The following is a 21,463-nucleotide window of genomic DNA, read 5'->3' as shown; positions in this document are numbered from 1 at the left end:
TTTTTTTTTTTTTTACTGACAACAGCCCAATCTGAGCCACAAAGTAAAACTTCACCCTTTGAAAAATAGGACATTGATTTGTATTTATGCTATTGTTATAATGATAAATGTAAATCAGAGTCAAACTCAGTCACAAGTGTTTTGGGTCAAAATCCAAAACACACCTTAGGACACGGGGGATAAACATTTATTGAACACTCTAAAACTACATTTTTAAAACTTTAAAACTGTAACTTTTTAACATAATTATGAATAATAAAAAGGCAGGAATATTATTCCAGAATAAATCAACTTAAACCTTAAATAACTTTCAACATTTTACTCTCCATAAAAATCTATTTTGTCAAAATTTTACAAGTTAGAAATGAGAGCAAGATAACATCGGGTCATTAATAACAATAAAATAAAATGATCTGGAGGGCTCTTTAGAATCACCTGAAGGATCTATTTGTCTGTATGTGGATCCATCAGAATGGAGCAGAGCAGGAAGCTCGTGTTCGGCTAACTGTAGCTTCAGCGTCACTCCTACATGCTTTTTTCCATCTGCACTTTTTGTCTGTTCCTGATTCACAAGTGAATGAAGAAATACCCAGAAATTCATTTTTGAGTTGAATTTTCTGTATATATTAGAACAAAATCTCAAAGAACGTGATAAATTCACCATTTTCACTGGGCGTGTCTTTATATTAACTCAATTTGTTGTCTTCAACTTTACTTACTGGTTGATTGCTTCTTTCAGCTTTAGGATTTGTCTGCTTTCTGAAAACAGTTCCAAGCTCAATATTGTGCACGTGCTGCAGCCTCACAGTGCTTCTAAGCACGTGCACGCAGCAGGCTGAGCCCAAGCTTCAGGGTCCTAAAAAAGTCACATTGAAGTGGTTCATGGAGGAAAAAAAACTTCCTTTTCTCTCATTGACTTTTGTTTTTTTTTTTTCAGAATTCGACATGTGACCTGAACTCCTGTGGGAGCAAGGACCCTCTGTGGAGCCCCTCCTCCCTGTGTGGCATGACCACTCCCCCTTCCTCTAGGGGCATGTCGCCCAACCTGGAGCTGTCCCACAGTGCCTCACACCTTTCCAGCCGCTTCCACTGCACATCAGGTACAGCTGCTGTTTTCTCCAGCCTAACCTAGATTTGAACTCGAGTTTTGTTCAGGTTTCATCTAAAACATGTGTCAAAGTCAAGGCCCGGGGGCCGGATCTGGCCCTCCAGGTAATTCTGTCCGGCCCTTCAGATAATTTATTTTATTGTTATTAATGACCCGATGTTATCTTGCTCTTATTTCTAACTTGTATAATTTTGACAAAATATATTTTTATGGAGAGTAAAATATTGAAAGTTATTTAAGGTTTAAGTTAATTTATTCTGGAATAATATTCCTGACTTTTATTATTCATAATTATGTTAAAAAGTTACAGTTTTAAAGTTTTAAAAATTGGCATTCTGTTAGCTTTTTGGACTATTTTGGCATTTACTGAGATTTTTTGGCTATTTTGTAGTTTAACCAATATTTCAGCTACATGCTAGCTGTTTTGGATGATTTAAGTTTTTGTTTTATTTTTTTTAGACTAATTTGTCATTTAGCTGATATTCTAGCTGGCTATCAGCTCCAACGTTTTCAGCTATCAGCTTCAGTGTTTTTAGCTATCAATTTCAGCATCTTCAGCTATCAGCACTAGCATCTTCAGCAGCTAAATTCCTCTTACAGCATTCACACTAGCATTATCACAGGTTATGATCTATATCTAGTTCATAATTATGTTAAAAAGTTACAGTTTTAAAGTTTTAAAAATGTAGTTTTAGTGTGTTCAATAAATGTATATCCTGTTCAACCCGCGATCTAAGGCTTGTCTTGGATTTTGGCCCCTTGTGTGATTGAGTGTGACCCCCCTGATCTAAAATAACCCAGGTTTACCCCAGGTTTAATTCAGGTTTGATCCCAATAAACCCACTTTTTGAACCCACTTGAAACTTCAGCTAACTCAGATTTTACTCAAGGTTCAACACAGATTAACCCAGATTGTATCATGTTTAAATTAGGGTTGAGACATGTTTAAACAGATCTAATCCAGTTTTGTTTTCTGGATCTGAGCAGGTGGGAAGGGAACGCCGGCCTCCAGCACTCCTGCCACCTCCTCCCCACCTCCAACCCTGACGGAGGATTTTCCTGCAGTCTCTCTACAGGCCAACGCAGTCCAGTCCAGTCCTCCCAGAAAAGTAGGAGCTCCTCTCAACCTTAAAACATTGTTTTATCTCATTTTAATGAGCGTTGTAGGGTTTATGAGCAAACATATCTAAAAGAATTCACAGGACGCTTTGTAGCTTGTTTTTCTGTAGTGTTCCGTTTGACAAGATTTCAAGGAGATGAAAATAATTTTGTTTCCTTATGTCAATTCTGAAATGTTTCTTTCTAAAACTAGTTTTAGTTAGCAGCTCTAATCCTGCTCTGATCCAGATTTGGTCCTGATCAGATCCTGATCTGGTTTGTTGTCTGGATTTATCAGGCTTCTTGGAGCCAGCGGGTACTTCCTGTTTGGAACACCAGGGGGAGGGGTCACTCAGTCCAGTTCTCATGTGCAGTCAATGTTCTAAATTACTTTTACTCTCAGGTCCAGGTGTGGTCCCAGAGCACAACCCGCCTCGTTCATCTTTGGACCTCAAAGTCAACTTAAACATAATCATCTCAAAAGTGTAACTGTTCAGTTTCACAGTATAAAGAAAGTCCTTATGACTAAACATTTTCATTCAGGACCGTCGGCAGGAGGAAGGCTGTAAGCCGGTCCTGGTGAGGCAGGAATCCGTCAAGGACCCAGAGAAAGCAGGGGAGGTGTCCACACACAGAGGTTTGTCACTGCCTATCAAAATAAAAGCCTTATTGGTTTATCTGCTGAAAACAAGCAGATGGTGTGAGGGGAGCATGAGAATCATCTGAAGTTTCACTCTCTATTCCACATGAAGTGATCGTTGTGTCTTGGTGATTTGATCGCTCTCACATTTGTGTGTCCAGAAGCAGCAGAGAACGTTTCTATGACGCTGACGGAGCTGTCCGTGTTCATTAAGAAGCAGGAGCTTGACCTCCAGCTGAGGACGGAGAAGGAGAAGGAGGAGGGTGAGTGCTTCTCTCAGTCAGGAGGAACTGACCTCAGTCAGCATTAGTGCTGCCACAAATGATTATTTTAATAGTCAACTAATCACCAGTTATTTTTTTGATTAGTCGACTAATCGGGTCATACGCAGAGTGGATGTAAAACGCACATCTTAACCATCATTAGCTTTAAACTAACTAAAAATAAAGACAACTAAGATGATAGTTTATTATGAATCGTACAGCTTCTGTCCTTCGTTAGTTTCTGGGATTAAAAAAAGATTAAATCTAATGAGAGAGAGATCAGGAATATACTTTCCATCAAACTCGTTTTGACAGGTGACCTTTGACCCTACACCATCTATAAAACTCGTTTTGACAGGTGACCTTTGACCCCACACCATCCATCAAACTCGGCTGGACAAGTGACCTTTGACCCTACACCATCCATCAAACTTATTTTGACAGGTGACCTTTGACCCTACACCAACCATCAAAGTCATTTTGACAGGTGCCCCGCCCCTCAAGATGACATAACAATTTAATATCAATTTTATATATAAAGGGCATGTAGGGTCAAAGGTCACCTGTCAAAATGAGTTTGATGGAAAGTATATTCCTGATCTCTCTAATGAGGTCAGCATCTGAAATGAGGAACTATTTTTCAAAAATGATAAAGTTTTGGTCTCACTGACTCAAATAATGAAAAAAGGGGTTTTTTTTGGTGCTGAAAACTCACAACTTTGTTCAACTTTACTACACTCTTACCCCGTATAATATAAAGTAACGGCTAATCAACTATTAAATTAGTCGTTGACTATTTTAACAGTCGATTAGTCAGCATAAGCTCCTGATAGTTACGGCGGGGATCTCCAAAGCACATCTGATCCACAGAGGTTTGGTGCCACTGGAGAATTCTTTTGTCTCTCAGACATTTTTGGGGGTGTGCCAAAAGTCCATGAAATATCGGGTTAAATAGAAGCATCTATGGTCATCTAGGTCATCCTGACTAAAGCCTGTGACCGTTTCTGCTTCAGCCGACATCACAGAGGAGCTGCTGCAGCTCACTGAGGAGAAACAGGAGCTGCTGGGCCTCCGAGGCTTCGACTCGCCCTTCTACCGCACTACCGAGACGCTGACGGGAACTCAGAGCAAAGGCCTCCCCAGCACCCAGCCCGGGGGCTCCGTCCCAGACCCCCACCGAGCTGCTTCCACACCCGACAAAGTTGAAAACTCTGTAGGCGCCACCACTGAAAGAGGAGTGGGCGGGGACAACCGGAGCCTGGCCCTGGACCAGTCCTGGTCCTTCCAGTTGGGGTTCACCCCCATCGACCACCACCTGCACCGCAGCCCCTCCGCCAACGACGAAGAGGCAGCCAAGTTCAGCTTGTTCTCCCCCAGCCCGTGCAGTAAGACCCCCGCCCCGCCACCCTACGAACCCTTTTTTGACCTGGCGCTGCCGAGGGCCGCCTCGCTGTTTGTGGGCAAGAAAACCTCAGAAGCTGTGAACAAAGCCGCAATGCAGAGGCTGCTGCAGCGGGAGGAGGGGCTGGAGGATGGCGAGGAGGAGGGGCTTATGCCCACGTCTCCACTGGAGGTGCTGGATCGCCTTGTCCAGCAGGGGAGCGACGCGCACGACAAAGTTCTCAAGAGGTGAGGAGCTCAGGTGGAGGCAGGAGGTCCAGTGGATTGACTGTTCATGAGAACTGGAGCAAGTCAGTGTGACATCACACATAGAAAGGGATTTACTTCCAACCAAATGAAGTCAATCCATTCGCCATTTTTCTCATAATTTTGGGTTCCGTGTTGTAACCAGAAATCTTTAGTAAGCAGTGATTGGTCAAAGTCGGTCTGAATCATCGTTTCTATGGCAACCACTGACAATAATCAAGAGTGAGCTTGTAGGAAGGCCACACCCCTATAACTTACAAAAAAAGTGTAAATTATTAAGAACATTTTTAAAAAGTTATCAGAGCAAGAATGATTTTTCTGAGACATAGAATGAGTAACAGCTAGGGGTGATCACAAAACTCACGGTTCGGATCGTGTCACGGTGTTAGGGTCACGGTCCGGATCATTTTCCAGAGCATGAACATGTCAAAGCATGAATATACACTCACACATCTTTGAACTTAGAACATAAACAGAATATAAAAACATGTAGTTTCAGATTTAATTGACATGTCTTGTGATCAAATCTACAAAAACTGAGAGAAAAAAAATGCTGAATATGCAATCCCCCCCCCCCACGACCCCACCCCCCCAAAGCCCAGATCAAATCTTCAATGAAGAAGTTCAAATTAAGCTTTCTTTATTTTTGTTATTAATTGTAGTATTCAAACTAACTTTGGAAACATTTAAATGTTCAAAGTTATAGTTATTATTGTCCATAGTACAGGTGAGGCACTGCCATGTTCGCTTTTGCTGGCAACTTTTGACCCTCTTGGCTTGCCGTACTGCCTTCCCCTGACTATCCACTTCACTCAGTCCAGTTCTCATATACAGTCAGTAGCTGCTTTATTCTTTAAAATGGCTACAGAACTTCTTCCTGACAGTGTTTTACATAAATTCATAGAGGCTTAATGGTGGATGGACAGCAGTCTGCTGTGTGCGGTTCAGGATCTGATCTTCTGTTCTCTCCACAGATTACCTTTGCCGAGTAAATCAGCTGACTGGACACACTTTGGAGGTAAACAACCAAAGAGGGAAGTGGGGGGGATCCTGTTTCGGTTGAGTGGGGTGGTCCAGATCTGTGATGAGTCATGTGATCTCAAGTTAAACACGGATGAGAACCTAACACTCGGTCAGAGGATCATCTGATCAGGAGCAGATTGGTCACGAGCTCCAAGCATTCCTCTCCGGCTCAAAACAAACTTCAGGAAGCTCAGCAGGAAATCCACTCGACTTCCACAGGAAGCAGGAATCCAGAGTGATTTAGCTGCAGCTTTCTGAACTCATCCAGAAACTTTATTCTGATTTAATTGTGGAATTTGGTCAGTTTTCTTGGATGACAGCAAACAAATCTTTCAGTGAATGATCTAAAATCTCTTTTTATGCTTGAACAAAGGTCACACAGCTCAAAGGTCATTCAGTTTTCATTTTTTCATAGTTTTTAAGGCAAATATCAAATATTTGTAATTATTTAAAAAATATCACTTGTAATAAACAGAAAAAAATGAAACAAGTAAAAACTTTTATATTGGAAGTAATTATTTTCTTCATTTTGTAAAATGTGATTAATTAAGTAGAATTTGTCCATATAAAAACAGACTCTTAACAAAACCTCATCAAGTATCCTGAAAGGATTTCATGTAAACCTCTGAGCTGGTTTTCTGACAGTTGTTAAGATGACAGCTGAGTCTCGTCTGACTCCGGTTTTTCCAGGCTCGGCTCCTCTGGACGAGCTGCACACGCTGCGCAGTCAGCTTCTACTGCTGCACAACCAGCTGCTGTTTGAGCGCTACAAGAGGGAGCAGCACGCAGTCCGCAACCGCCGCCTCCTGCGCCGCATCATCAACGCCACTGCGCTGGAGGAGCAGAACAACGCTATGGTACGCACTCAACCCACCATCACAAACTGGTGTTCCTCCAGCTGACCCTGCAGGACTCAAAGCTCTGCAGTCAGAACAGCTGCTGGTGGATCAGGAATTCATCAGCTACAGTTGAGACAACAACACCACAGGCCGAGGTCAAAGGGTCACAGTTCTGAACCTGACGGAGTGCTTTTCAAATGTGTGATCTCTACAGAAGGATCAGCTGAACTTGCAGAGTGTGGACATCAGTTCTCTGAGGGAGAGCCTGCAGGTGGAGCAGCACCGGTACCGGCAGTTGTGGGACGACCGGGAAACCGTGGTGACCCGACTGCACAGCCAGATCCGCCAGCTGCAGCAGGCCCGGGACGACTACTACACCCGCAACCAGGAGCTGCAGGTACACACTCACAACCAGGAGCTGCAGGTACACACACAACCAGGAGCTGCAGGTACACACTCACAACCAGGAGCTGCAGGTACACACACAACCAGGAGCTGCAGGTACACACACAACCAGGAGCTGCAGGTACACACACACAACCAGGAGCTGCAGGTACACACTCACAACCAGGAGCTGCAGGTACACACAAACACACAACCAGGAGCTGCAGGTACACACACACAACCAGGAGCTGCAGGTACACACTCACAACCAGGAGCTGCAGGTACACACAAACACACAACCAGGAGCTGCAGGTACACACACACAACCAGGAGCTGCAGGTACACACTCACAACCAGGAGCTGCAGGTACACACACACAACCAGGAGCTGCAGGTACACACACACAACCAGGAGCTGCAGGTACACACTCACAACCAGGAGCTGCAGGTACACACAAACACACAACCAGGAGCTGCAGGTACACACACACAACCAGGAGCTGCAGGTACACACTCACAACCAGGAGCTGCAGGTACACACAACCAGGAGCTGCAGGTACACACTCACAACCAGGAGCTGCAGGTACACACAAACACACAACCAGGAGCTGCAGGTACACACTCACAACCAGGAGCTGCAGGTACACACTCACAACCAGGAGCTGCAGGTACACACACACAACCAGGAGCTGCAGGTACACACTTTTATTTATTTTTATTTATTTTCTTGATTCTAACGTAACCTCTGAAACTCTGTTGACCCTCAGGAACTCTTGTGCTTCATGTTAAGTAGCAAAAGCCTTTTCACCATGTTTGTCGTTTATCAGGTTGATCCTCACAAATTTACCGACATATCTACACAACGTTTCCTGTTTCATGTGTTAAATGATGAGTGAAAGCTTGTTTTCATTGAACTGTTTTTACAGAGCAAGCTGCAGGAGTGTCAGAAGAAGATGGATGAGCTGGAGGCTGAGCTTCAGAGGGCCAACAACAAAGTTTGTCACACAGGTCACCTGCTCAACCAGATGACGGTCAAGGTAAAGATGAGGATGCACTGTGTAGTTTTTCTTTACGTATCCACAGCTTCTGCTCCACATTACTATCATGTCAGCCATGTTGAGACTGTTTCTCTTTTTCAGCTGATTCCTGGCCAGTCTAAACACTTATTTATAGCTTGAAGTTTTGATGCCTTCTCAAAGAAGTTGTGAACCGATTTATACTCGAGTTGTTTTTCCTTCAGCTGAGCAACAGTGAGAGCACCCAGCAGCAGATGGGCTTCCTGAACAAGCAGCTGCTGCTCCTGGGGGAGGCGCACAAACTGTCCATGCAGGAGTTACAGAACGCCGGCTCAGATAACACAAAGGTGTGTACCAGCACCGATGAGCGAGGAAGCTTCTGGGAAGAGAGCATCTTCAACCAAACTCAGGCCTTCTTTTAACACAGCTTTCCTTCACCCCCTACAGGATTTTAGTCTCTATAAGTAGAGTTTTTACATGTTGAGACTTGCTTTAGTTCGGTTTGACAAAACAACCAGAGATCCATGCAGCTACATTTTGAAACCCCTTCCTTGACTTTAACGTTCGTCCTCCTTTCCTTTGGACAGCTGGAGGCCCGCATGCTGCAGGCGTCCTATGCTAAGGAGGTGGAGGGTCTGCGGCAGAGTCTGCTGGTTCAGGGGCAGAAGCTAGAGGCGGCGCAGCAGAGAGTCTCTGAACTGGAAACTCACCTTTCTAAGAAGGAGCACCTCATCGCAGAGCAGAAGAAGTTCCTGGAGGATGTCAAATGCCAGGCTAAGTGAGTGAAAGGTTCTCTCTCTAAACTGGAGTAAAAAATTAGTCGGTTTGTCATAGATTTCAAGGTTGTAGCCAGTGAGCCGCTGAAGGTTGTTTCCACGTGGTCATTCTGTTGCTGAGCGGATGACTTAAGTTTGACCCCCACACCGTGTCATCTCTCAGGGTGGAGCTGCAGGCCTCCGACAGCAGGTACCAGGTTCAGAGGAAGATCACTCAGCTGCTGCAGACTGAACTCCTGCAGCTCTACAGCCGGGTGGAGATGGAGGCCCCCGCCAGCAGCACCTTGCCCCCGGGGGGCAGAGCTGACCTGCACACGGCCGCAGACTCCAGGTGAGTCGCTTTTCTCCTTCACAATCTACCAGAATTACATTGATCGTGTTGAAAAGTTACAGAATGTTAGAGATTTTGTGTTTAAGCGTCACCGACGACGCCTCAGGTGCTAAAGGGTTAAAAAGATTAACTGTGAAAAATAATTCCTCTCTTTGGTGTTCATGAAATCATTTTCTGTTACCCAGTGTGTTGGTACCGGACGGGCCCGAGAGAAACCACGTCAACCAGGAGTCGGACGGCAGACCCCCACATGACTCCCCCCGGGGCAACGGGAGCACTTTGATGGCACCAAAAGTGAGCAGCTTCTCCATTTCTCCAACCAGCTCCATCAACGGGGGCCAGGACCTGCCCCCTCCCCTGCTGGTCGAGCCCCACCCGTCCTGCCCTCATTCCAGTCCTCTGGCGCCCCAGCCCGCCTCCGACGCCCCCGTCACCGTGGGCTCCTACCCCAGCGCCAAGAGCTTCCTGGGCATGCGGGCGCGCGAGCTGTTCCGCAACAAAAGCGAGAGCCAGTGTGACGAGGACCAGCCCCCCCCGCGCCTGGCAGGCCTCGCCCACGGCCTGAAGACGGAGATGTGCGTGGAGCCGCCCTGCCCGGGCTACTCCGCCCCCCTCGACCCGGCACCCTCAGCCACTCCCCCCTCACCCCTCAAAGCCTCCAAACACCCCCCCACTGAGACCAAGCATCGAGCCTCGAGTCAGGAGAGCCCCCGCAGAAAAGCAGGAGGGGGTCAAGGTGGGGGCAGGGGGCAGGTGGGGTCAGGTCGCCCCCGGCAACAACAGCTAAAAATTATGGACTATAATGAAACACATCAGGAGCACAGTTAATGACATCGTTACGAGAGCTGGGGGGGCAGATAACAGCCAACATAACCGGGGGGCAAAGACTGAATTTTAACAGCTTCAAACCCGCTGGAGTCCATCAGTGTTATTGTCCCGGACCTGAGTGGACAGCAGGATTCCCACAAGCCCCGCCTCTTTCTTCTGCTGGAGCAGTGAAGGATTCTGGGAAATGTGACAGAGCAGTGGCGCTTTAACAGATGAAAGGCCTTCGTGAGTCTGACGTTCAAACTCCTCGCAGGAGTCCAGCAGAACCAGTTCCTGACGCCTCGTCCCCTCTCACTGGAACATACCATTATCCGCTCACGGGGGGGTTGGGAGGGTCAAATCAGGAGACCAAAGCTAGAAACGTATTCCTCCTCTTTTGTTGTGCCAGCGTGGAAGCTGCCTCCAAACAAACGGAATGGTGAATGTCATGAACGGAAAACATGTTTTTTCATCCCCCCCTCTGACGAGGAGGGAAACACTCCTGGTGATGTCACTCACCAGCTCAGTCCCCCCCCCTCAAATGTTTGGGCAGCTCTGACCCGTCGCCATAGAGACGGATGTGACCGTGTGGGAGGAGTTCATCCCTGCAAGAGTTTTTTTAACACAAGCACTTTAGTGAAGTGAAGAGGAACATTTCCATCCCAACCTGCAGGAATCTGCCGTGTCGGCGGAAAGTCTGGCAGCCAGGACGCTCAGCGGCACTCGGGAACGGATAACACGACAGTCATTTCATTGATTGGATTTGTCCTCCACTTATTTATGTATTTATTAACTTTTTTAAAATTCCACTCAGTACATTTCAATAAGAATCTGGAGAGAATCGGCCTCCTCGTCTTCTTCCCTAAACCAGCTTATTTCAGTTGTGGACCAGCCGTCCCATTTAGACCCAAAACATTCAAACTTCTTTCCAGTTCCTTTTTTTTTTGTACTGAAGTCAAGCTGAAGGTTGTCCGAATCCTGTTGTCCACCGGGGAACTCCTGCTGTCACTTCCTTCTGCCTCGCTATCTAAAGCATGTTCAACCGCCCTCCTTATACGCCAACTGTAGAAGCTGCAGCCGACCAGGACAGAAGGTACAATCAGCACAAACCGCAGAAGCAGGACTGTGAGTCAAGCTGGAGAACACGGGAAACTTGGCAGAAAAAACAACAAAAAAAGAAGTTCTTAAAGCAGTGGCTTGTGTGTAACTGTGAACAATAAAGATCGTCTTTAATGTTTTGCACTACAAATGTGACTGTTCTCTGCGTTTTTTGGTGCACACCATGTGTCAAAGTCCAGGCCCGGGGGCCGGACACGGCCCTCCAGATCAAATTAAGTTAAATTAAGTTAATTTATAATATTCCTGCCTTTTTATTATTCATAATTATGTTAAAAACTTTTTCAACAGTTTTCAAGTTTTAAAAATGAGCATTCTGTGAGTTTTTTTTACACTATTTAGGAGTTTAGCTAATATTTCAGCTACAAGCTAGCTGTTTTGGCTAACTTATGTTTATTTTTTAGGTTTTTTAGACTAATTTGGGATTTAGCTAATAGTTTGGCAAACTGAGCCTTAGCTTTTTAGTCTATTAACTTCAGCATTTTCAGGGCCCAAATTCAGCCTAAAGCATTCACACTAGCATTATTTCAGGCAATGCTATATATCTAGTTCATAATTATCTTAAAAGGTTAGTTTTAAAGTTTTAAAAACTGGGATTCTGCAAACCTTTTAGACTATTTTGGTATTTACTAAGATTTGGCTATTTTGGAGTTTAGCTCATACTTTAGCTACATGCTAGCTATTTTTTTTTTTTTAGTTTTTTAGGCTAATTTTCATTTTTAGCTGGCTATCAGCTTCAGCTTTTTTAGCGATCAATTTCTGCATCTTTACCAACCAAATTCAGCTTACATTATAATGCTATATATCTTGTTCATAATTATGCTAAAGTTACAGTTTTAAAATTTCAGTTTTAATGTGTTCCATTAATGTTAATCGTGTTCGGCCCACAACATAAAGGTATGTTTGGATTTTGGCCCCTTGTGCGATTGATTCTGACACTCCTGATCTTGAGCTATTGGACATATTGAAAGAACTGGGTCACTGAAAACTAGTAAACTCCCGACTTCTTGTTAAACTTGAATGTTCCATAAATAAATGTAAATAGAATAATTTCAGAATCGTTATCGAAAAAAGTTCATCTGAAAATGTGAAGAGGGCATGTACACATCGAGACGTCAAGAAAAAATGAAGAATCCAAATCACTGATATGTTTTATGGTTTTATCTCCACTCAGTTGTTCAGACTTTGGCGCAGCTTCAGAACAGACTCATCTGAGCTCCAGCGCGGCTCCTAACATGGGTCGTGATACAGAAGACGTTTGTGCTGCCAGCACCACGGCTGGTTGGCGGTTCTGTCATTTAGAAAAACAATTCATACTAAAGCTTAGCCTCCAATACGACCAAAACAGCTAGAAAATATACAACTTGGGCTCCAAAAACTCCTGCTGTTGTCCCTTAAACATCTGAGGATCAAATGTTTGATGAGATTTTTCAGGAGTGGAACAGCTGCCTGTAACAGTCAGTGCTCCTTCAAACACACTGGAGCGGTTCTTCAGCCTCTTCATCCGGCGGTTCCTGCTGCTGAGCGTCCGTCCCACCGTCAGCTCAGCATCGGTCTGTGGCTCCAACATTCAAAGTCTGCAGGTCGGCGTTAAAGTAGAAACTCGCCGAGGTTTACGTAGTGCAGAAGGTAATAAATAAATTAATCACTGATGAAGACCGTCACATCTTTATCGTCCTGATTTCAGCTCTAAAGCTCACCGCACAGTTTCAGCTAAAACCCACAAAAATACAACTAAATAAAAAGGATAAAAAAGTAAATTCAGAAAACTCTTTCCCACACATTCTTGTTCAGTAGAGAAGTCCTGAACTTCATGGACGCAGAAAGAAGGACGTGCTCTTCGGACTCAGTTCTCCAGAACCACCGTCCTCAGCTGGTCCTCCTCACTCGTGCTGATTGTAGCGATGGCTCCGTCGTTGAACTCAAAGGAGGTCCCCCCGTCCACCACCATGCAGGCGTCCCAGCACCGAGAGCGCACACACACCCTGAGAGCACAGAACGCCCCGTCAGAACCGTGCGTCTTACTGATCCGGACCGAGTGGCTCTCACTGACTTGCTGGCGAAGCCCCTCTGCCGGCTGCTGGAGAAAACCCGGTTCACGATGGGCTCCCGGATGCTGAAGAGGAGGCGGCGGTCGTCTGGACTGAAGACCAGCGACTCGTTGTACTGGTCTGTGACTGAGCATCACAGACAACGGTTAGAGAAGGCTCTGACATGGAGCCAGAGGACGGCCAGAACTCACCTCTTTCTATGAACTCTGGGCTCAGAGGGACGTCCACTCCTGCCTGGGACCTCCCTGAGAACAAACACGACGACATCCGAGTGTGGATGAGCAGAAACCCGCTAGTAACTCTTTATTAGTGCTGCCACAAACGGTTAATTTAATAGTCGACTAATCACAGATTATTTTTTCTGATTAGTCGACTAATCGGGTCATTCACAAACTAGATGTAAAGCACACATCTTAACCATCATTAGCTTTAAACTAACTAAAACTAGACACATAGCATTACCTGTGATAATGCTAGTGTGAATGCTGTAAGATGAATTTGATCGCTGAATATGCTGAAATTGATAGCTGAAAACCCTGAAGCTGATAGCCAGCTAAAATATTGGTTAAATACAAAATTAGCCCAAAAAAACTGAAAAAAAAATCCTAGATTTATAGAGTAATATAGTGTACAAGAGTCATCATATAGAGACATATAAAAAATTAAATGAACTCACCAATTTTCAGAACCTCTTCAACAGCTTGTTCTGAAAGCTTGTTAATGTTGTAAGACCTGCAGACAGAAGAACAGAAGAAGTTAATCAACATTTCTGACTTTAACATCTAAAGTCTCAGAAAGTTTGAAAGGACAACACAGGGTTACAGAACCAGTCAGGCTCATTTGATCTTGCTAAAGCGTCAATAAGCACAGCTTAGCCTACTTTTTGGATATCATGACAGACACTTTCCAGACTCAACAACCAAAACAAACACCAGATGAAACGTGTTCATGGTCTTTTAGATCAGGAGTGTCAAACTCAATCACACACGGGGCCAAAATCCAAAACACTCCTTAGGTCGAACAGGAGAAACATTTATGGAACACTCTAAAACTACATTTTTATAACTTTAAAACTGTAACTTTATAACATAATTATGAACTATATATATAGCATTACCTGTGATAATGCTAGTGTGAATGCTGTAAACTGAATTTGGCTGATGAAGATGCTGAAATTGATAGTTAAAAAAGCTGAAGCTGATGGCTGAAAACGCTGAAGTTGATAGCCAGCTAAAATATTAGCTAAATGCTAAATTAGCCTAAAAACTAAAAAGAAAAACTTAGGTTAGCAAAACAGCTAGCATGTAGCTGAAAAAAATAGCTAAACTTAAAAATATCCAAAAAGAAATAAAAAAAACCCTAAATTAGCCAAAGAGCTATCGTGTAAATTTTAGCCGTATTCCAAAGAAGCCTAAAAAACCAAACAAACTTAAAAAAAAAGGCTAAATAAGCCAAATCAGCAAGCATGTAGCTGAAACAAAACCGGTACCAAAACTCCAAAATAGCTTAAAAAGACTTAAAAAAAAGCCCAAGTTAGCCAAAACAGCTAGTGTGTAAATATTAGCCTAACTCCAAAACAGCCTATAAAAGCCTAAATTAGCCAAATCAGCTAGCATGTAGCTGAGATATTAGCTGAACTGCAAAATAACCTAAGAAAATCCTTTGTTATTACCAAAATAGTCCCAAAGAAGTCCTACCAGGCTTTAGACCCCGTCCCAGTGCAGATGCTGAGCCCGGAGCTCTTCTGTTTCTCCCACGGGCCGTCCTCCACAGAGATCTCATAGTAGGAAGCCCTATGGAGCAAGAGGTTAAGGTGGGGTTTGAAAGACTTTGACCTGCGGTGGACAGAGAGTTCACCTGATGAGTTCTGGACAGGTGAGCATGCTGGAGGTGGAGGGGCTGGGGGGTCAGTGATGATTATAGAAATGGTTACATGAGATGAGGAAGAAGAGCTGAAGCTTTGCTTCAGACGACGGAAGTACCTGGATGACAGAGACTCTCCGATGAAGATTTCGTTGAGGCCTCTGACGGGGAGCAGGCTCGGCGTGGAGACGCTCTGGTGCAACGCTCCAGATCCTGAAAAACGGACAAGACGAGAGGACATGGGTCATTTCAAACACCAGCGCGGTTCTGGAGGGTCAGAGGGAGCCGTGGACTCGTACTCTGTTGGCTGTCGGAGCGGTGAGCCTGGCTGTGCTGCTCCAGGCTCAGCTGCTGCTCGTGCAGGTCCACCGGGGTGGGGTTGATCCCCGTACCCCCCAGGTGCAGACGGATCCTCTGACGCCACAGCCACCTGACAGAGCATCCATCCACCAGTTCATCATTTGTACAGCACATGTGAAAGTGGGAGATAAACACATTTAGCTGCATTTCAATTGTCTCTGCTCCAGGGGGTGCAATTTTTAAAGCCTCTTTTCTTGGGGTTTCAACTCCAAGGCTGAATCTGAATCCCCTCTGTCTCCCCACCCTTCCAACTGTTGGGGCATTTGTAGGGGTGTCGGAAATTGTCGACTAATTTAGTAGTCGATTAGTCGTTACTTTATATTATATGGGATCAGAGTGTAGTAAAGTTAAAAGTTATAATAGCATTCTGGTTGCTTTTTGGAATATTTTGACATATGTTAAGGATTTTTTAGGCTATTTTGGAGTTTAGCTAATATTTCAGCTACATGCTAGCTATTTTAGCTAATATAGGGTTTTTCAGAGTTTAAAGCTAATTTGGAGTTTACTATTTTAGCTGCATGCTAGCTATTTTGGCTAATTTAGGCTTTTTTTAAGGCTATTTTGGAGTTTAGCTATTTTTTCAGCTGCATGCTAGCGGTTTTGGCTAATCCCCCCCCCCATTTTTAGGCTAATTTGGCATTTAAGTAATATTTTAGCCGACTATCAGCTTCAGCATCTTCAGCTATCAGCACTAGCATCTTCAGTGGCCAAATTCATCTTACAGCATTCACACTAGCATTATCACAGGTAATATCTAGTTTTTAGTTAGTTTAAAGATAATGATGGTTAAGATGTGTGCTTTACATCCACTTTGCGCATGACCTGATTAGTCGACAAATTGGGAGAAATAATCGGTGATTAGTCGACTATCAAAATAATAATTTGTGGCTGCACTAATCAAAAGACATCAAAAGTAGGTCAAACAGATCTGATCAACGGCCCACTAAGGACGAGTTCAGTGGGATTTAACAACAAACTGCTTCATCAACACCAGCTCCATTCTAACAAGTGAACTTCATCCCAACATCATACAAACAGGAGTGAAGCCGAGGACTAAACACAATGAAAAGGCTGAAAAAAGAGAGGAAACTGTGAGAACCGAGATGAACCTGAACGCGTCTTCACTAATCATCAGCTCTGGGTGCTGCAGACGTTTCCACGAGTGTAAGCTGTTTGTGGACAGCAGCCTGAGGATCAGTGTGAAACACGCACACGTCTGCAGCACTAAGCAGACATTTTCACAGGATGTAACTGGATTTAGGAGATCCTGCCGGAGCTGCTCAGGATTCCCCACCATGTGACTCTCCACAGATTTACACCTCAGCTGCAGCTTCGTGAAAGGAGGTTTTTGTAGAAATAAATGTTTTGACAAACACTGTCTCATAGTTAATGTCACACTTTGTGGCACCAAACAGTGAACTTGTAAAGCCTCGTTTCAGAACAGCTACTTTCTGAAGCAAAGCTGATTAACACCTCCCCCCCAGAAGCAGAAGTCACAGCTCAAGGCTTAGAGCCTGCAGGTAAACACACCTGAACTCTCCACGGCACAGTTTGTCCAGCGCCTCTGGGAAGGCACGAGTGTAGCGCACGGGCAGGCAGAGGTGACCTTCTGACCTTTAGCACCAAAGAAATAGTTCAGTCTCAGAAACAGCTGCATGTCATCATATCTGCTCAGTGTTTACACACAAACAACTTTCACACATTCACAGCTCCAGCAGGCGTCCCGCTTACCTCTCAGGGTCGGTGTTCACGCCAACAACCGGCTTGTCCTTGCTCAAGACTTTACTGGCCACGAGGAGCATCGTCCCGTCTCCTAACAGAACCAGCGGCGCTTAGTTTGGATGATTTTACATTTATTTAACCAGATCTAATCCAGATTAAACCTGGTGATACCAGAGAGCGATCCAGAGCAGAGGAAACACACCAAGACAACACAGACGTTTTAGATTCAATTTGAGAAGTTTCTTTCATTTTGTTTGAAAAAAATCACTAATGATTGACTGAACTGATTTGTTAGAGGAGAATGAATCCAATCATATCAGAATCTGACCTGAAACTCTAGAGCATGTGTGTCATAGTCTAGGCCCGGGGGCCGGATCCGGCCCTCCAGATCATTTTATTTTATTGTTAATAATGGCCTGATGTTATCTTGAACTCATTTCTAACTTGAATAATTTACTAGGATTTTTTAGGCTGTTTTGGAGTTTAGCTATTTTTCCAGCACATGCTAGCTGTTTTTGATAACCTATTTTTTTAGGCTAATTTGGCATTTAGCTAAACCTTAGCTGGCTATTAGCTTCAGCACTTTCATCCATCAGCATTTTCAGCGGCCAAATTCATCTTACAGCATTCACACAAGCATTATCACAGGTAATGCTATACATCTAGTTCATAATTATGTTAAAGTTACGGTTTTAAAGTTTTAAAAATGTAGTTTTAGAGTGTTCAATAAATGTCTATCCTCCGCGTCCTAAGGTGTGTTTTGGATTTTGCCACCCCTGCTGTAGAGTCCCACTCGGTCCAGAACACCAGCGTTTACCGTGTTTGTGACTAAAAGTGAGCCGCAGGCTAATCTCAACTAATAAAAAAGGATTCAGTTTTTTACAGACGCGTCACACAAGGACGTCTCCCGCATGACCTTGACAACAAGGGGTCCGCTCTCTGAGGATATGGAATACCATGAAGAGTCAGCTGCTGCTGTGCAGCAACAATAAAGCTCACTGCGAGTATGGGAGTTAAAATAGGACATCATGGGGGTGGGGGTCCCAGCTTCATGGTAAAGAACAGGACAAAGCTCAGTGCTAACTTGACCAGCCCGTCACATTCTCTGCATTCTTATTCTAACAGAAACTATAGTGCTGTTAACGGGTAACTACAGCTCAGCTAACGCTCTCTCCTGAACAGATCTGGTCCTCCGTTAGAAACTGGAGGAGCAATTCAGACTCAACAGTAAAAGAAAAAAAGAAATCCACATTTTTGCTACAGATTACTTGAAAAGTGGATATAAAGTCCCCTCAAATGGACTGGTGAACCCCATTTTTCCCCAACAGTAGCTGGGATAGGCTCCAGCAACCTTGTGACCCGAAAAGGAATTAGGTGGGTTTGGATGATGGGGTGGAGTGTGAATTTTGTTAAAATGCTGACTCAAATAAAAGGACTTCAGTAAACTGTTCTGATTAAGGCTTCATCCTCACAAAGCATTTGACAGGTTCAAGTCCCACTGCGATCATCTTTTTATTTACTTTCTTTAAAAGCGTTCTTTTGATTATTACTATGATGTTTTTAGCCTAAATCAGGAGTCTTCAACCTGTGGATCCAGATCCACATGTGTCTCTTTAATCTCTCCATGGTGGATCCTTGAACAAACATAAAATAATTAATGGAGACTGCTGATCCAGACATGTCGACCGTCAGAGTCAGCAGCTCCTGATAATGTCTGTCTAACCAAAACTACCTAAAGAAAACAAATAAACAAAGCCTGAAAACTAAGACTACCAAGATCCAACCCCAAACTAAAATAACAAAACCCAGCAGAGTAAGACTGGTGAGGACAAAGAGGAGAAAATAGAACAAAAAAATGCATTTTTTAAAGTACGGATTACCTAATTACCATTTATTTAATTTAGATAAGTTAAATTTATAAATTGATGGCTGAGGTTTGACATTTTTTGAGTTACAAGCACATATCTTATGCTTCACAACAGTGATTACTACAGTAGCTGTCCAGAGCTGCACTGAGATGATTGTATTTGGCACAGATCATCTTTTATTTTGAAAATAAGAAAAAAACACATATTTTGAGAGATGTTGAGTTCTTTTTATATATTTGAATTTGGTTGTGCCCCCAAAAAAACCCAGACATAATTCATGTTTATAAGTAATAAAAGAAGGTCATGAATGAAAAATCCAAATGTCTTAAAGGTTAAATAAGACTTTGCGGCTCCTTCCAGGTTTAGATCAGTAGAAATGGATCTTTTACTGTTACAGATTGCCGACCCTTGGCCTAAATCAAAACTATGTTCTCCAAGACGAGTTTCTGCAGAGTGGCAGGTGGTTATTTGAATTTCCCCTGACTTGTGGGCGGGACCACTTGTTGTTCCTCTGCTCATGATATACAACAATTAAATAATACATATACTCAGAAATGTAATTTTAAGCTTAATGTTCTTAATATTTGTCCACTATTATCATAAAATACCACAAGAACGTGTTAAAACGCCATTTAAATCAGGATGGCTCTTTAAACCTTTGACATTTTATTTTGAAAATTCTGTCAAAACAAGAGCTTCCCTTCTGACTGATCCTCTCACATTTGACTGGAAACAAACCAACATATTTGCCTGGTTTGAAACTCTCATTCATCATGATCTCTAATGTTTAACCTATATGTGCCACTAACAGCTCCATGACCCGGTTCGGTTCGGCCCCTCACCCCCCGCAGAGATGATGGCATCGGCCCACCGGACCACCTCCTCGCTGTAGGCTCCTCTCTTCACCACCTGCACCTCGATGCCTTCCCTTCTGCACAGGAGTTGAAACACAACCCGTTTAAAGACCTGTTTGGACCGAGCAGTGGAGCGGTTCCGGTTCGGCTCTTACTCCAGGCTCCGAACGACGTGCTCCACGTTGCTGGTGTGGATGTTGTGTCTCTCCAGCAGGCCGCTGTAGCTGGAGCCCTTCAGGGCGAGCTGCGGACACAGGAGCGGAACCCACTTTCAGTGACCTGTGGGCGCGCGGGAAACGGGCACGTGCAAGAATTCGAACAGTACCAGCTGCTTCAGGTCCTCCTCGGAGAGTCCCGCGTATCGGTACCGCTGCTGCTCGAACTCGTACCGGGTTGTTTTGGTCACTACCGCCACCCTCTCGGGCTTGAAACCGGACCTGGACTGGCACGAGGCGTGGCGCACGGGCGCGTGCGGGGGGTGCAGGTGGAACCGACAGCAGGCGGCTCGGTTCCCGAGGCACATGGTGCCCAGGATCGAGCGGAGGGCCATCCTGACCGGGTCGACCCCGGTCCGGAGCGGTTTCACTCACCCAGCTGTCGGGGCAGGTCGGCGGCTCCTCGCCGCGGGGCAGCCCTCTGTAACACGCCGAGTGTTTCCTCAGGCGCCGGGACGCCGCGGAGCTGAACCGGTGATCTCGTTAACCTGCTTTCGGGTCAGCTGACGTCACGTTAACGGGCTAAAGGAAGCTAGCTCGGTGCTAGCGGGTAACTTTCACTTCACAGCTGCACAAACTTCCCGCGCTCGCACGCGCGCAGTCCCCGCAGACGAATGGTAAAGAAAGTTAGTCACTTAAAGCGAAAACTCGGCTGTGGAGGCACGCGCCATGCAGCCAGGCACGTACGCCGCAGGCACGTCGATGACGTAGACGTCAGCGCGAATCTGATTGGTTAAAACAGCACAACGCAGAAATTACGTTTAGTTTTGACTTAAGCAAAACAGGAAGATACATTTATTGAATCAATCATTTTTTCAAAAGGCTTTGAAATGTCTTGAAATATAAAATAATTTAAAATTTAAACTCTGCAATTTATTTGATCCTATTTTTATTTACTTACTGTATGACGCGTTTAGTTTGCTTCTACTCTTGACATTTTTTTTCTTTAATTTTTTTACATACTGTTTGTATAGATGAGATGTACAATGTATATAAATGTCTATTTTGCACAGTTTGTTGTACTGAAACTGATGTTTATGCTAAAGTTTATTTAAAAAATAAAAAAGACAAAATTTAGAACTTTTTACAAAAAAGGCAATTTCAACGTATACAATTGTTGATAAGGTTATTTTTTATAAGCTCTGTAGTTCATTTCTTTTTAAAAAAAATTTTGATGTGTATGAGGTCTGTTTACATTGTTGTTTTTCCCTTTTATCTCCCCTTGGTATTCAAGCTTGTACACATTGCTGTATGTTTTTTTTTTTTTTTTAGCTCAAAAATACAATTATTATTGAATATGAATGGCTCAGAACAAAGCAGCATATATAAACAAGATCTCAAATTAGAAAAAGAGGAAAGAAATAACAGTAAACAAAATCACACAAGAGTAAAATATACAGCTCACAAAAATTAAAGGAGCACTTTAAAGAAACACATTAGATACATCAGATCTCAATATGAAGTTGGATATCTATACAAATAA

General features: G+C 44.1%; 2 protein-coding genes across 5 annotated transcripts in view; one reads left to right on the top strand and one right to left on the bottom strand.

Moving 5' to 3' along the window:
• The window catches only part of tsc1b (TSC complex subunit 1b), a 20,838-nt gene extending 9,658 nt beyond the window's left edge, over positions 1-11,180 (top strand). For both annotated transcript variants that reach the window (XM_024263251.2, XM_024263252.2), the window contains 13 exons: positions 938-1,100; positions 2,096-2,217; positions 2,750-2,843; positions 3,008-3,109; positions 4,123-4,738; positions 5,731-5,774; positions 6,470-6,636; positions 6,833-7,015; positions 7,928-8,038; positions 8,242-8,364; positions 8,605-8,795; positions 8,957-9,124; positions 9,310-11,180. In XM_024263251.2, coding sequence (XP_024119019.1) covers positions 938-1,100; positions 2,096-2,217; positions 2,750-2,843; positions 3,008-3,109; positions 4,123-4,738; positions 5,731-5,774; positions 6,470-6,636; positions 6,833-7,015; positions 7,928-8,038; positions 8,242-8,364; positions 8,605-8,795; positions 8,957-9,124; positions 9,310-9,952 — 2,727 coding nt within the window. In that variant the 3' untranslated portion in view covers positions 9,953-11,180. The remainder of the gene's footprint in view (positions 1-937; positions 1,101-2,095; positions 2,218-2,749; positions 2,844-3,007; positions 3,110-4,122; positions 4,739-5,730; positions 5,775-6,469; positions 6,637-6,832; positions 7,016-7,927; positions 8,039-8,241; positions 8,365-8,604; positions 8,796-8,956; positions 9,125-9,309) is intronic.
• Positions 11,181-12,193: 1,013 nt separating this feature from the next.
• On the bottom strand, positions 12,194-20,704 carry nadk2 (NAD kinase 2, mitochondrial). 3 transcript variants are annotated; one of them, XM_024263265.2, is made up of 13 exons: positions 20,091-20,703; positions 19,921-20,009; positions 19,754-19,842; positions 17,053-17,134; positions 16,852-16,935; positions 15,261-15,391; positions 15,081-15,174; positions 14,956-14,997; positions 14,796-14,891; positions 13,775-13,830; positions 13,290-13,343; positions 13,101-13,224; positions 12,194-13,032 (listed from the first exon to the last, which is right to left on the bottom strand). In XM_024263265.2, the coding sequence occupies exons 1-13, from the start codon at positions 20,313-20,315 to the stop codon at positions 12,894-12,896; spliced, it is 1,305 nt and encodes a 434-aa protein (XP_024119033.1). In that variant the 5' UTR covers positions 20,316-20,703; the 3' UTR covers positions 12,194-12,893. The 3 variants fall into 3 exon arrangements, with proteins under 3 accessions (XP_024119033.1, XP_024119034.1, XP_024119035.1); XM_024263266.2 differs by lacking the exon at positions 14,956-14,997 and having other exon boundaries at positions 14,796-14,933; positions 20,091-20,704; XM_024263267.2 differs by lacking the exon at positions 14,956-14,997.
• Between the last annotated feature and the right edge of the window lie 759 nt (positions 20,705-21,463).

This window comes from Oryzias melastigma, linkage group LG12 (genome assembly GCF_002922805.2).
Source record: "Oryzias melastigma strain HK-1 linkage group LG12, ASM292280v2, whole genome shotgun sequence".
In the NCBI taxonomy this organism is placed as follows: Eukaryota; Metazoa; Chordata; class Actinopteri; order Beloniformes; family Adrianichthyidae; genus Oryzias; species Oryzias melastigma.
This window is presented reverse-complemented; position numbering and strand designations above follow the sequence as displayed.

What these genes read in the sequence shown, in the direction of transcription:
- nadk2 (XM_024263266.2), bottom strand. Translation starts at nt 20,315, where the DNA reads ATGGCCCTCCGCTCGATCCTGGGCACCATGTGCCTCGGGAACCGAGCC. An exon ending in CTGTGCCGTGGAGAGTTCAG is followed by an intron (nt 15,392 to 16,851) that starts GTGTGTTTACCT and finishes ATGCTCTGTCAG; the next exon opens with GTGGCTGTGGCGTCAGAGGA. An exon ending in CAGAGGGGCTTCGCCAGCAA is followed by an intron (nt 13,033 to 13,100) that starts GTCAGTGAGAGC and finishes CTGTGCTCTCAG; the next exon opens with GGTGTGTGTGCGCTCTCGGT.